This window comes from Dermacentor variabilis, chromosome 5 (genome assembly GCF_050947875.1).
Source record: "Dermacentor variabilis isolate Ectoservices chromosome 5, ASM5094787v1, whole genome shotgun sequence".
NCBI classification, from domain to species: Eukaryota; Metazoa; Arthropoda; class Arachnida; order Ixodida; family Ixodidae; genus Dermacentor; species Dermacentor variabilis.
In genome coordinates this window covers 197,758,321-197,773,013 of record NC_134572.1, presented here as the reverse complement: position 1 = coordinate 197,773,013, position 14,693 = coordinate 197,758,321, and the positions used below count along the sequence as shown (strand labels likewise).

At 44.1% G+C, this 14,693-nt stretch overlaps 1 protein-coding gene across 3 annotated transcripts in view; it reads left to right on the top strand.

Moving 5' to 3' along the window:
* Positions 1-14,258, top strand: part of LOC142583427 (uncharacterized) — a 115,304-nt gene extending 101,046 nt beyond the window's left edge. For 2 of the 3 annotated variants that reach the window (XR_012828622.1, XM_075693892.1), the window contains one exon: positions 12,876-14,258. Coding sequence is in view for 2 of the 3 variants with exons in the window: in XM_075693892.1 (XP_075550007.1) it covers positions 12,876-12,953 (78 nt within the window). In the remaining variant the exon portion in view is untranslated. Of the gene's footprint in view, positions 1-5,849; positions 5,937-8,187; positions 9,360-10,409; positions 10,490-12,875 lie in introns of those variants that run through there. The other variant, XM_075693894.1, reaches the window with a different exon arrangement.
* The last annotated feature ends 435 nt before the right edge of the window (positions 14,259-14,693 follow it).

Genomic DNA, 14,693 nt, shown 5'->3' with positions numbered 1-14,693 from the left:
AAGCGGCCCATAGCGATCAGGTCGACCGTGCCAGTGTATTCTTTTCTCGCGCCTCATGCATGTGAGCCATCTTCTTAACTCGCCCTGGAGCCCATAGTCGCGCCGCTACACGATTTTCATGTTTTCAATAACTTTCCTCATAATTCATTGTCCTTTTGGCCTACTACATATTTAATTTTAGAGCGGAAACCTTAAATGGCTCATTGTCAACGTCATCTGCCGTTAGCAGAAACTGTCACAGCTTTCCGGCCTCCTGATTGGTCTCCTCTGTGTCGTAACGTCACTGTTGCTAGGCACAGGTGTGTACCTCCTGATTGGCTCGCGTGCGTGACGTCACTGTCGTCAAGTGCGGGTGTCGGGCTGGTTCGGCGCCGCACGGGATGACTCATCACATCGGCACGCGTGGCGGCCGTGTGTTCGACGGTGTGCCGTGACGTCACTGTCGTCAGGCGCTTGAGGTGGCCTCCCGATTGGGCACTGTGTGGCCTGACGTCACTGTTGCGAGGCGCGCGTGGCGACCGTCTGCTTGGGTGTGGTGTGGCGGCAGCGGTGGTGGCAGTTTACTTTGCGGTATCGTGTCGAAGGGATGCCTCGTCTGGCCAAACCAGTGTCTCCCAACAGGCGAGGTGCGGCAGCCGCTGAACGGAAGCGGCGCTCAAGAGAGGCTGAGCGTATAGGTCGCATGCATCAGGGCGTCGAGGCGCGTCTGACAGCACAGAGTCCAGGGACGCGATGGGCGAATGCAAGAGAGGCAATGCGTTTTAAGCGACTCGCTGCAACTCCGGGTACCAAGGGAAACGAAGCTCGGAAGCGCCGTGACCGCCATCTTGCCGCGGCAAGCCGAGCAAGTACAAGTCAATCGATCGAAGGGGATGATGAGGATGACCAACTACACCCGGACAATGCCATGGAAGACGTGTCTCCTCCTGATCCACAAACGACGCTGCAACAGTTCAGCGCTGCAAAGAAGCCATCCTGGATGTGGACCCACTAAAGCACAATGAGTTCACCGGTCATGAGTTGCAAGCCGACAACCTCCCAGATGACAGCTTTCAAATGATGGACTGAGAAGACGTCGAAACGATAGACATAGGCGTAAACGACGTTGCGGGCATTTAATAAACAAACATTCACATAACAGTGTACGAGTTGTGTGCCTCCGTGGTGTTTCCTACGCAACAAATTGTCATTCGCAATGGTGTCAGGCTTCCGTCGTTTCACACTTTAGTCTCGACAAAGTGTCTTCCGTTTTTTTTATGATGATCTTCCTGGTAGCCTGATGTTTGCTGCCAATTTTATTCCCGCCTAAATTTTACAATACAGCCGTGTAACTACTTGAGATATATCTACGAGACATTTCTACAGACAGACTGATAAATCTGGTTGTGTGAGGCTATTTTTTCAATTCCACTCGACACTCCAAATTACGCGTTTGTAGCTTCACATCGATGTAAATTAAACCTTTCTTACTGCTGAAGGCTTTGCCGTGTCTGGAGGCAAGCCTACATCCTGTAGGAACCGGCTGCACTGCTACAAGCTGAACCGCACGACGATGCACTTCACCAGCATGGTTTTACTAGGTGCGTACATCACTTGCTGCACTGTGAGTTGTGGGATATTTTGTGTAATATGCAATCATTTTACTGTATGTGCCATTTGCAAGATTTCTAAATAGGAGATTACCCGCCGTGGTTGCTCAGTGGCTATGGTGTTAGGCTGCTCAGCACGAGGTCGCGGGATCGAATCCTGGCCACGGTGGCCGCATTTCGATGGGGGCAAAATGCGAAACCACCCGTGTACTTAGATTTAGGTGCACGTTAAAGAACCTCAGGTGGTCGAAATTTCCGGAGTCCTCCACTACGGCGTGCCTCATAATCAGAAAGTGGCTTTGGCACGTAAAAACACAATAATAATAATACTTAGATTTAGGTGCACGTTAAAGAACCTCAGGTGGTCGAAATTTCCGGAGTCCTCCACTACGGCGTGCCTCATAATCAGAAAGTGGCTTTGGCACGTAAAAACACAATAATAATAAATATCACATCACTTGCACTGTATCTTTTGGTCATCTGGGGTACCCTCAGTTGAATCAACTTAGCTAAAGTAGCCTCCTCTGATGTGAATATTAACGGGGGCTTCAGTAACAATGCATGATATACTCCATACAGATTGTATATATTAGTCTGCCTTAAAAAACATCGTTGAGAATAATGAGATGTTAGACAGGTATTTTTTAGTCGTTAAATGAGCCACCCTAAAACAGCAGAAGGCTGTGGTTACCTGTATTATTTGCAGTCTTGCGGAGTTCCATTCTCGCGCTGATATCTGCATGCCTACATTCTTCGCTTTAATTGGTCACAATTACGTGTTAGATACCATACTTCATGGGCTAAAAATACTCAAATGAAAACAATCACATTTGTTGATTTTTAGGTAGCTGCCAAATCCATAGTCACAGTAGCGAGTTCAATTCTTCGAGCAAAGAAAAACGATAAACATTTTTGTGTGATGAGTTCAACGTATGTCCCAAGTGCTGTTTGACTTCAGGCTGGAAGCTGGTCTACTTTATATATCACAGAAAGTTTAGGTGCCGATAACGTGGTGTAAAAAAGTGCTGAATCATGGAACAGTCAGCTCAGTACAGTAGTTGGAAGCCACACCATGGCAGCACAGCTGAAAGGGGATCATTGTCTGGCACACTGCATTATTTTTTGGCTGTTTAACGGCACTTTTTCAGCTGACATCCGATAAAGCTTGTCCTCTGCTGTCACTTACTTCAAATGCGTAGAATCCTTTGTACCTGCTCTTGTTACTTGTCAACGGTTGAATACATAACCTTCCCGTTACACGTTACCAATGCTGACTGCTGCCGTGAACTGGCGCACGTACCTGTGGTTTGTGGCACCCCACGCTCCCCACCTCAGACTTCTCATATTCTACAAGGAGGCTTGCTTCAAACTCGAGCCACACTGCACTTGCTGAATATTTTGAAGTGGTGACTTTTTGATGCAGTGTAATTATTTCTTGCATTCTTAGTAAATTGAGCTTTTGTACTGTGAATATTGCGCTCTCTAGGGTCGTACAAGAATGTTTGCAAGCCCCTAAAGACATGGTTTATGCAAAACGAGCCATGAGCAAAGCTCTCACATAAAAGTTGCATCACAATGTGCTGTCTCAAGATCACTTGAAAATAAATTTCTGCCTTTCAAGTCCTAGCTTTTGCAACCCCGATTGTTTACAGGAGCACCTTGCTTTTTCACCACTAGTCCCGTGGTGACAAACTTCTGGTTTGTTAAAGTAAGCAGTCTAGTCGGTCTTATTATGTCTGGTTAATCCCAATGCATTCTTGATTGTGGCTGCAATGGTGGCAGGTTCAAGGCTAACCGTTTCAAGTCTCAGACTCAGCTGAAGGCGTGGACGCCGTGGTTGTTTGCTTTGATTGAAGTTGTACGTGTGACTGGGCGATTCGGGTTCCAACCCATGCTGGTTTTGACTGAGCGGATCATAGTTAAAATGAGAGCTCATGGCATGTTCTGTACTGCGTAATGGGTTGCATTGTCTGGCACCCTGCGTAATAGTGTGTCTTCTGTAGCACATTTCCCAAAGCTGTAGGCCGGTGCATAGGCTGAAAGACTCTGACATTGCACGCTGTTGTACATGAGTCAGAAAAATCAGTGCCCATTTTTTAAAATTTATCCTTTTTTTGCGCCTCTCTCCTTCTGTATTTCTCTCCCCAGTTCCCTTCCTCATGCTGAGTAGCATGTCAGCGATGTCTAAACGCCGGCTAAAACGTCTGCCTTTAATTAAAGAGTTCTCTCTCTCTATTTTTCTCTCCACAAAGCTGACCTAACAATTGTACAGGGCTAGTAGTTCTTTAGTATCTAATTTCGGAGGGCTAAAATTCCAACTTTTTCTTACTAAGGAAAGCCCCACTGATCTTTCACGGGAAGCAGCGCATGCCTTTAGCAGCAGCCTATTGAGAAGCTCTGATGAAATCGCGCCGGTTCTGCTGCGGTCTGCTACTGCGTCATGTTTGCATGGTTGTTGAGACAGGTGCAGGCATCTAATATTTTTCTGCTGTTCTAGGTGAGCAAGTGCTATGCGTACTTTCTCAGTTTTGTATCAGATATGCAGATATGGACGCAGGTGCCTGAAAGCTAAAAAATATTGTCAGTGAAATGTGTTAGATGGCTTTCCTTTCTGGGACTGCTTTCTCGTTTGTTTAGCGCGGCTTGTTACTGTGATAAAAAAGGACATACAGCGCGAAGGACAAGGACGGCGAGAGATGACATACACAGCGCTGACTTCCAACAATATTTTATTGCGTTGCCACATCGCGTGTATATATACGAGAGGGAGCATGCACAGAAAGTGAAAGGCTGTCACAAGGGGTGTTCTAACAGCAAGTCAATGTACTAAGAACATGGTCCCTTGAAAAAAAAAACGAACATTACGATTTCTATCTGTTGAGATAAGGGCTGTACGTCATCTTTTATCATCAATTATCAACTAGCCGAAGCAACCACCCTAGTTGTTACTGTGATTGCTGTCTCATCTGTTGATGTTTTTGCCAGGTTCTTATGGATACGAAGCTGCACACTGTGCTAGGCAATCATGCCGTTGTATTTTTGAGCAACACAAAATGTACAGAATAACATTATCAGGCATGCTAAGGCGTGTAGGCTGGTGCTACGCAGCGCACTATCGAGAGCGCACTATCGAGAGCGCACAAATTACGGCATGGCGTGATTACCGAAATTGACGTAGAAACAATGACATGTGCGCTTCCAATACCTGCGCTTGCAGTACAGATACTACAGTACGCTGATCACTGGCAGTGACTGTTTGCAAAGCATTGATTGCATAATAAGCTAACCTCACTGATGTGCCGGCCTCACGGCAGCCTGATAGACGCTGCGGCTGAATATGATAGCAGCATGTGGTTGCAGGATATCAACGCAACTGAAAACTACTAAAAGATGCTACATTGATGGAAGCTGATTGCTTATTACAAATGTGCGCTGAAAGATGCATAAGCCAACCATCGGTTGTAATCACTGAAAATGAATTCGCTTTTTTAAATACTGGTTGAACCTTCCTAATCTGTTTTTTAATCTGTTTCTGTTTTATTGCCATGCTCAGCACATGCTCAGCGCTGATAGCTGGGGTATATATGTTCTATATCTTTCCGAAAATAAAATAGTTGTGAGTAAGCGCTCGTGTGTCCCCCCTTCACTGTGTCCTTGTCAATTGTGCGCGCAAAATATTTTACTATGAACAAATGTAAATGCTCTCCCTCACTTTGCAGTACGGCAATCACCTGATAAAGTACAAAAGTTCTTTCTACACTCTAAAAACTAGGAAGGGTATCGCAGGGGTGAAGCTGCCGGTTCACTCTTCAAAGCGTCGTTTTACTCTCGCAAAATGTCCAGGAGAGTGAAATGCATTGTTCACTTTGTCACCAAGGAGAGAGTGAAATGTGCTTTTCACTCTCCCCTTCAGAGAGAGAGAGTGAAAAGACTCTTGCGACATTAGAAAAGAGAGACTCTTGCGGCAATCGAAAACAAAACGTAGAGTAATCTTCTGCTTCAACTGTAGGTGGCTGGCCCCGAACATGGCAATGTATCATTCATGCACGCTGAGCAAAGAACACATCGTTTTGCTTCTAAGACAACAGGCCGCCGCAGTTCAACGGAACGCGTAGCGAGCGCTCTACTTTTTCACTCGGAGTTGCTCCACCGCGCGCGCGCGCGCTCAAGATCGCGGAACAACACAGCACCGGAGAAAGGTGACCGTCCGCCGAGCAGCACAGCAGCAGCCAATGCATTTCAGCAGCAAAGGCCAGCGAAGGGAGATCGTATGTCAGCCATCTCGCGTCGCCACGAAAACACGACTGTCGTTCGTCATGCCTTGGATATAACAGCAAATCCTCCACGGTAAGTGAATTCTAACTTAGGTGCACATTGTCCGTATATGTCATGCTATCGCCAGGAAGTCGTCGCTGCGCTTAGCCGACGCGATTGACAAAGGACTAGGCATACGCGCTGTGTCTCTCGATGTCAATCGAAAAAGCCAGTCGTCGCGATAACTGCATGTGATTTTATCACTTTGCCGTTGTCCGTAAGAGCTTTAAAGATCGCAAACGCTGCCAGAACTATGGTATGTTCAATAAGACGCCAGGCGAGAGGACGCTTAAAATGGTTAGTTCACCAGCCCGTGATTCCGAGCCTATGCGGAGCGTGATTAGCGTGTGTTTTGTGTGTTTGAATTTATTCAGTGTGGCAGTCTACTGTGTACGGAACGCTGTTGAACTAAGGAATCACATAGCAGAAAACGTCATTTTGCTGGCAGCATGCTTTTTTTTTATAAATAAACCGCGCGCTTGACGGTGTCTCGCGCAGGGGGAATCTGCGACCACTGAAGTTACGTGCAGCACCAGTGCTAGTTAGAAACTTTGCCGCAGGCATTCAGCTGCATGCTGCAAGAGGTCAGTTGGGCGCGTTATCTTGAACTTACTTGAAACGCATGAGGAATCCATGTTTTATGCTGAAAAAAGTATAAACGCCATATAAGCGATCTTGCGCGCGGCAGCTACAAGCGACGCGACGGAGATGGCTGTCGCGTTCGCTCGTCGCCTACAAGTCGTACTCCGTGCGAGCGACGATTTTGAGCGACATCCTCCCCGGTGTTGCCGGCATGAGGGCTGCAGTCACGCGTGACGCGTGCTTTAGTAATTTACGTTGATGTATTTTACTATAAAAAGTAGCATAAAATATTTCCGGAGGTCTTGCAGTACGTTCTTATCCTTGCACGTATAAAAATTGAATCATTTGCTCGTTCCGCGCGACAATCGGTAGTATTTGAGCGATGTATGTACATCCAGTTCCGGCTTCGCGCTATTGGCTAGTCGCTCATAGCACTTCTGGGCGACGAGCGACGATTTCTAGATTTCCAGAACCGAGCCATCTGTTCAAGCGACGGCCCGTTTTGTCGCTCGTCGCCGTCGCGCACTAAATCGCTCTCACAGTGTTTATCCCTAAGACTGAACTGTTTTTGCTCATGTTGAAATGGTGTGATTATAGGTCCGGTTTTGTCTCCTGTTGCGGTTTTCGTGCACGGTGCGAAACTGAAAGGATGCTTATGTCTACGAACTCGGTGAATTGTCGTGCAGCTAGTTACGCATCGGCATCGAATATAACGGCTGCTGTGTGGAAAAACAATTGCAGGGGCGCTTTGCATACGCTTGTTTTGGACATGCCTGTGCATTTGCTAATATGAGTTGGCGTGTCAGAGTTATGTCATATGAACAGCTAAATCAGCCTTCCTCTGGGGGTTACAAGCGTAATGTGTGCATTTTGCTATAGCATGGCAGATCAAGATGTGTTTATCGCTTGAATATTTTTAGTAGAGAAATAAAATATCAAAATAAAATGTTGCTTTAATTCCGTGTTACCAGTCTGTCGTACACAGAACAATAGGTTGGTGTAATAAACTAATAACTGCGGTTTAACTGCAACTTTTACATGCCTACAAGAATCTAAAATGCTAGATTTCAAACTGCAGCAGTAGTCGGGTCTGTCAAAAATGAACTCCACTGCGCACCTCATGCATGAAAATAAGTTCATGCCTTTTAGTAAGCTTAGATGCAGGCCGCAGTGAACTTGTTAGTATTGAAATGTGGGTAAGCTTGCCATAACAAGCCTTGTGGCCCTTTTTTATAGGCACATCCATATATCCATTGAGCTGAAGGACAATATTTTCATCCCTACTGAGCATCATGTTTGCAGTTATAATCCTCAAATTATGGCTTCAGCAGTGACACAACCAGGGATGGTGCGGGGGGGGGCACACTGGGCACGTGCTTAGGATATGTCACAAGTGATGTTTGCGATACACCAGACTCATGACAGACGTATGACGTCTGAAAATGACCAATATTCTATTCATTAGCAGGAGTATTCTAACATTCATGAAAAACAAGGATGAACTGTGGTTTATTTGTTTTTTTGCTTAAATCTAAAAATTGAAGTTAGTTTAGCAGTTGACTGTTGCAGTCATTTGGATGTTTTGCATGCATTTCACTAGGAAGACTAAGAGCTAAGACTTTTTTATTGCCATGGCCTTGACTGTCTTGATGTTGTTTTGCACCATGCCCTTGTGTTGACTTTTGTATACGATATTTTTCAGGCACCCGCTTTATATAACGCAAGAAGGCAGCTGCAGGGACACGAGGATGTGAAAGAGCCAGTGCAGCGCGACTTCACGTAGTGCAGAGGAGCCAATGCCAAAAAATCAAAATACATTGGCATGTTATTTGGACAAGAAAACTAGTATGTGGGTATATTGGGTGTACCATTTGACCAAATGTCAACAAAATCAAGATACAGTGTGTTACACGAAGATGAAAATTCTCACGTGCTCCAGGCAGTCATCTTAACATGGTATATTTATGTAATGTCTCTGATTGGAAAGTCAAATCAAGTATGCTCTCTGGAGACAAACACATAGCAGCAAGTGTCATTGAAAAGTTAAAAATGTGTTTTAAGAAAGCTGATTAGTTCTGAGAAGTGACTGCTTTTTGTCTTGCCTCTCAACAGATATATCCATGTGATAAAAAAATAGTGGTACAATGAAATTGCATATTTGCTTAGCGACATGATACATACTTGCAATGAGCACGGTGCCTGTGTTTACTATAAAAAGCAACAGCCCATGCTTGGTTAGGTTAGGCCCACTACAACATGCAGGCATGGGTGATTGGCGCTTTTTTTATTTCTGTGTCGTGAGGTTTATTGACGTGCGTATAGGTGCAGTGGCACGCAGTATGGCTAGTACAAAAAAAGGGGGGGGGGCAGATATATGTAGCTCACTGTACACGACACAAGGCAAAGGAAATCCGTGTTCAGCAACTATGTTAAATGCCATGTACGTAAATTTTACAACACTACTCGTTCGAAGCGCGCACAGGTGCATATTGAAGAAAAGTTTCCAGGGTAGATAATTTAGTTCGTAATTTACACTAATTTTGCTCTAACCACGAGACATAATAATTTGAATATACTGCACGGAAAAACTTAGAGCGAATTGTGTGTCAGTTTCGTGTGTATACATATAGTCTTTCCTATGCATCAGGTTTTTTGCGTAATGCATTAACAGTTGACAGCCTATCTTATGATGTGTACTCTGTTTACATTACAGTTGTTTATTAGTTTACTCGTTTGTTTTGCGACTGATGAAATGCCGGCATATATATATTTTCAACATTTGACATAACCCTGTATGTTTTGCAGGGACAACCCAGGACGTGCATTTCTCAGCAGCCAGTCAACTGCCAAAAGTGACTCAAACACAGGCCACCAGTAAGTGGACATCAGTTGCAATTTCACATGCAGTTGGCGGCTGCCTTGTACGGAGGCTTTTTTTTTAATGAGATGGTGATGTCGTTCTAATGTACATTTTGACCACAAGGGTGCGATCATGTCTCACAGAGGCATATATGGTTTCTATTCTCTGCGAGGGACGTGTTCTCGTGTTCGTGAAGCATTTGTGTTTGGCAGTATTGTCGCCCAATGAGTCGGATATAAACACTAACTCGCCACTGCCGGCAAGTAGTTGCGAGAAACGCATTATGACGCTGTAAAGTTATTTCATTAATTCGAAGGAAAGTTTTGCAGCAGGAAAAAAGGTTGCTATTCCAGGTAAACATGTCTTTTTCTCAAAGGTTATTCAGCCAAACTGTGGATGCATGAAATTCGTGACTTATGAATAGATTTTAATTTATTCTTTAGTAATGCTTCTAAAAGAGACTAGAAATAGCATGTGACTACCTCTGCAATCAGCAGACCATACATTTACAGTCATAAGTGGCAGTTCCATGCAGTCTCGCACTTTATATAACCTTTCCTTTCAGCAACATTGGAACTGGTGGGTGCGTTTTCAGAAGGAGAAGTGCACTTGACACTGTATATGTATGTGTGAATTCGGTTTTCTTCGTATGTGTCGGCTCACTGACAAACAGTGCAAAAATCTGTTGTACCATGAGCCTGACGACGCCTTCTGCTGCTAGAAATGCGGCACTTCGTATTTTATAATACTGCATGACATTTAAATCAAAGCTACCACATAAAATGATCAAGAAAACTAAGCGCTGTTATAGCTGTTTTCCTCAAAGAACGATTGTCCTTTATGGGCTGTGTTAATCTGAGCTCTCCACCGATGTTTCAGTAGTATTATCCCTTAGTGAGTGAGAGATTGGGGCAATTAATCGTGTTAGTGTTTAAGTGGTGTCCTAATTATGTGCATTTGTTCCAACAAAGTTGTCTAGATTACTTTATTGTGTAGTGTAAAGCTTATGAAACCATCAGCAACTACTGAGTTGCTAACACGCATATGGTTTTGTCACTATACAGGTGGAACTCGGCTGTACCACTGCAGTGCTGCGGAAATTGCCTTCACCAGCGGTTTGCAACAACTGTTTTGCAGCATGTCGGTATGTGTTAATTTATAATTATGTTGGGATGGGCTAGTATTATGGACCACTGCTACTCTGTATTGTGACAGATCCATATGATAAGGGATGTAATGGGCACAGCGAAAACGTTTGAATTTTTTACTATGGTACATAAACAGGCTCTCCTTTTCGTCACTGGAGCAGGAGAGAAGGGCATGCAGGCACTCCTGAATGTACATATATTTCAAAACATGAGAGAGACACACACACACACACACACACACACACACACACACACACACACACACACACACACACACACACACACACACACACACACACACACACACACACACACGCACACACACAATTAAACTAAAGGCAGGGACGTTCCATCTTTCATCTTGAATTGAATTGTGCAGCGCAAAAATACAACACAGACCACAGAGAAGCACACATGTTAACAGGTTTGATACACGTTAGTTCAACAGATTTGATACTACAAGTGTGCTATTTTACACAAGGGGGAAGGGAAAGGGGAGAAAATCTGAAAAAAAAGTGGAGTGGAAAAAAGGAATTGTGCCAAACACCATGAGAAGCATCGCGCAGCCAGGATCACCAGCAGGACATCTAAAAAGCACTCTGATAAAATTACATACAGGACAACCTTACGTATAGTTTGTTTCAATCAACTCAGATCACATGCAGCCATTACTGCAATCAAGTTGTTTCATATGAGGGAATGATGTGGGCCCAAAAAACTGTTTAGAGCTGAAGGATTATGTTCCATTCTAGCCTCATTGCCTGCTTTTTTATCATATTGTTATCAGCTGCTTATGTTAGGGACAAAAAGTAAGAGTACGAACTGTTTCCCGATTCGCCATTCCACACAACATGTCTTTGTGACTATATGTACATGCAGATGATCCATAGTTGAAAAATATTCAGTACAGTAGAATCTCATTACAAGATGCACTTGGTTGTAAGAGACATCTGAAAATGGTTTGGTTGGTTTTCCGATGTTTGCCACGTTAACAATACTGTATACAAGAGACACCTTCGTTACTAAGGATGACTTTTTAAGTATTCACTACTTCGAAGGGACACAACCCAGACACATTCACTTTGTGCACCTTGTGTGCTCCGAAGGGCGTAAAGATCACGCAATCCTTACACAAGTCAATCGCGCATGTCTCTTTTAGCATGGACCAGAAAAGGAGGGCAACGAGGACAGTGCAGGGCAGAAAGTGTCGGCAGTTGAAGCTGACGAGCGTCTAAGAGCACCTCAAAGGTACTGTGAGCAACAAGGCTTGCAAAGTGAAGTGTTTAAATTTCAGAAGTTGGGTAGGAAGCTAACACAATCTACAGTCACTAAAAAGCTGTGAATGTCTTCTTTAAAGGGCCCCTAAACTACCGAGGTTGAAATTTAGTTGCGGTGTTGCAGTTCTACACAATAAGGCAATGAACAGGTAGCCACGATAATTTTTCTAAACGGTGCAGTAATAGTGGAGCTACGTGTGTTTGATTATCGAAAAGTAGTCCCCACTCATTTTACTCTTTCATCTGGTACACGCCATATGGACAGTATCGTCTTTTCCTTGCCTAGTACACCTCCAAATGTTACGGGACAGGCCAACACCAACGAGCTCTGTTGCTGCCGCGCTGGCCCGTCGTCCTGCGAGGGGTGGCGCTAATACAACGGAACTATATGGTGACTCGATTGAAGAGCCTCGTAGGGAGACTCTTCTGTTGGCGTTTCTGTTCTTTGCCCCCATTGGCTGCCCACAATAGCATCGCGCGCAACGCGACGAGGAAGAAGGAGTGTGTGTATTTGCTTGCAGGCCTTGCCGGCAGTCGTACACTTTCGTTCGACCAATCGACAGCACCGGAAACTCGTGACATCATCAGAGACAGCCTGGTGACGTCAGGACAAACTGGGGGGTGCAGGATAGGTCCAGAGAGGCGCACGGGGTCATTTTCTTCATATTGTGGTGCTCCGGCAGTGCTACGCACTCTGGCTTTTGGCTTCGTCGATCGTGACGGCATTCTGATTTCGATACGCGTGTTTACTTGAAATGTTCAAAAAATGTCGAGAAGTGGTTTAGGGGCCCTTTAAGCCACCCTGAGCATTTATTCCTTCAGATATATCAAAACATACTTTAGTGATGATGCATAATAAAGTGATCTAGTCTGGCTCCTCAGTGTCTTAAAATTTTTGGTTTCGAGAGACATGTTTCCCGTGCCTCTTGAATATCTTCTGATGAGGCTTTACTGTAATATACACAAACAATTGTAACTCCTCCTGCAAGTATTATTCATTAAGCCCGGTCACTTATGTGCAAAGCTTGTGGTTAAGTCTTGATGTCCGTACTTTTTAGAGCTATGTTTATTAATTCATGCTGTTCTTATTGGTTCTTCGATGCAGGAGACAATGCCTACGAAATTATTGGCCCCGATCATGAGAGCCCTCAAGGGGCAAACAACATCTCTGTTGCAGAAGTGAGCCCGGTACCACTTGGAAGTTACCATGACAGATGACACGGCAGCAATAGATACAGAGACTGCCACGTCTACTGCAGCTGCAACAGTGTACGAGGCAAGCAGCAGCGCGTCAGCATCAGCAGCAGTGTCAGAAGGAACCACACCAGGCCTGGTAGAGCAACATGTGCGCTATGAAAATGAACATGTGTCGTACTTACACCTTTTTAACAAGTACGAGGGGGCCAGAACTTTTCTAGTCATGCATTTTCATCATACTATCAAGTTTTTAAATGCCTTTTATAATTATTATTACCAGTTATATCTGAGTGCATTGTATGCATGTAGCAGGTGTAAAATCAGGTCAGTTGGATCAGATGCCTTATCTGCAAGCGAGCCCTATATTCAAGAAATTTGAATTAAAATAGTTACGTTAGAGACGCAGTCTTTCAGCACTTTAGTGCCTGTGGTTTAAGCATTGCTCAATACTTTTGTGGGTGGCAATTTCAACCGGCACAGCACTGCGCTTTGCCATAGTCATATTTGTCTTCAAAGAGGTGTTTACCATTTGTGTTGATCTGTTTGTGTATGCATAGAGCAAGTTTTTAATTTATATTTTTCTGCATTCTTGTGCTTGCACTAAGCTTGTATAAGGCAGTTACAAAATGTGCGTCACTATAACGACCTGTTCTGTTGCGCTTACACTTGCAAATAATCGTGTTCAGATGGCCGCACTTCTATGCGGGTGCACCGCTAGCTTTGTGTATGTTCTCATGTTTGTATAAAGCTTATATAAGCTAGTTAGAAAATGTATGTCACTAAGCATTGTGATATTCTTTAAAGAACTGCTTGGTTGGTTTTACACTTGTGAATTAGTATTGAGGCGGTGGTATTCCCATGTATGCCCACTGCTAGCTTTCTGTGTCCTCACGTGTTTGTATTAAGTTTCTACAAGGGAGTTACAGCATGTACGTCACTAAGCGCTGTGATATTTTTTAAAGAACTGCTTTGTTGGTTTTACACCTGTGAGTAATAGTACTCGGGTGGCACTAGTCATGTGTAGGTACACAGGGACCATTTGTATACATTATGCTCATGTACAGCAGTTACAAAGTGTATGTCACTAATTACTGTGGTATTTGTTGAATTGCTGTGATGGTTTTACACATGTGAATAATAGTGGTCAGGACACAGTACTTGCGGTGTATAGTTGAATTTATACACTGCCAAGACATGGGCTGTATACGTACCAAAAGAAATGTATGTCATTATATTGTTGTGATTATTACTGTTTGGATTTTATTAAACTGTAATAAAATTGTTTCTTGTATCTATTGAGGTATGGCAATTTGTCATGCAACCAAACTGAGGACCTGAACTTGTGCAAACAAATAAACAGCTAATTTAAGAGTATACTGCTCATATTCTGCTAAACCAGTTTAACAAATCTTGTACTACAATGCTGGAAAAATGACAGAGCTGACTCGGATGTACAGAAAAAGTTCTGCACTGGCTGAAGGACTGCCCCACACTGGAGTTCGTAATGTTGCGTTTATTGGAGTAGAACAGAAAGTGCACTTCTATTAAAAATGGGACAGTCGGTGCAGAAACATAAGGCTGACGAGCGGATGTGGCACATTTTTTTCAGGGCCCTCCATGCCTACTACTGCATTTCTAGTCTTCCTGTGCTCTGCGTATAAGCCCCTGTTCAGCCAAGGTTTTTACTCCATGACAGTTGTTCTACTGGGTTCGTAGCAATATTGAA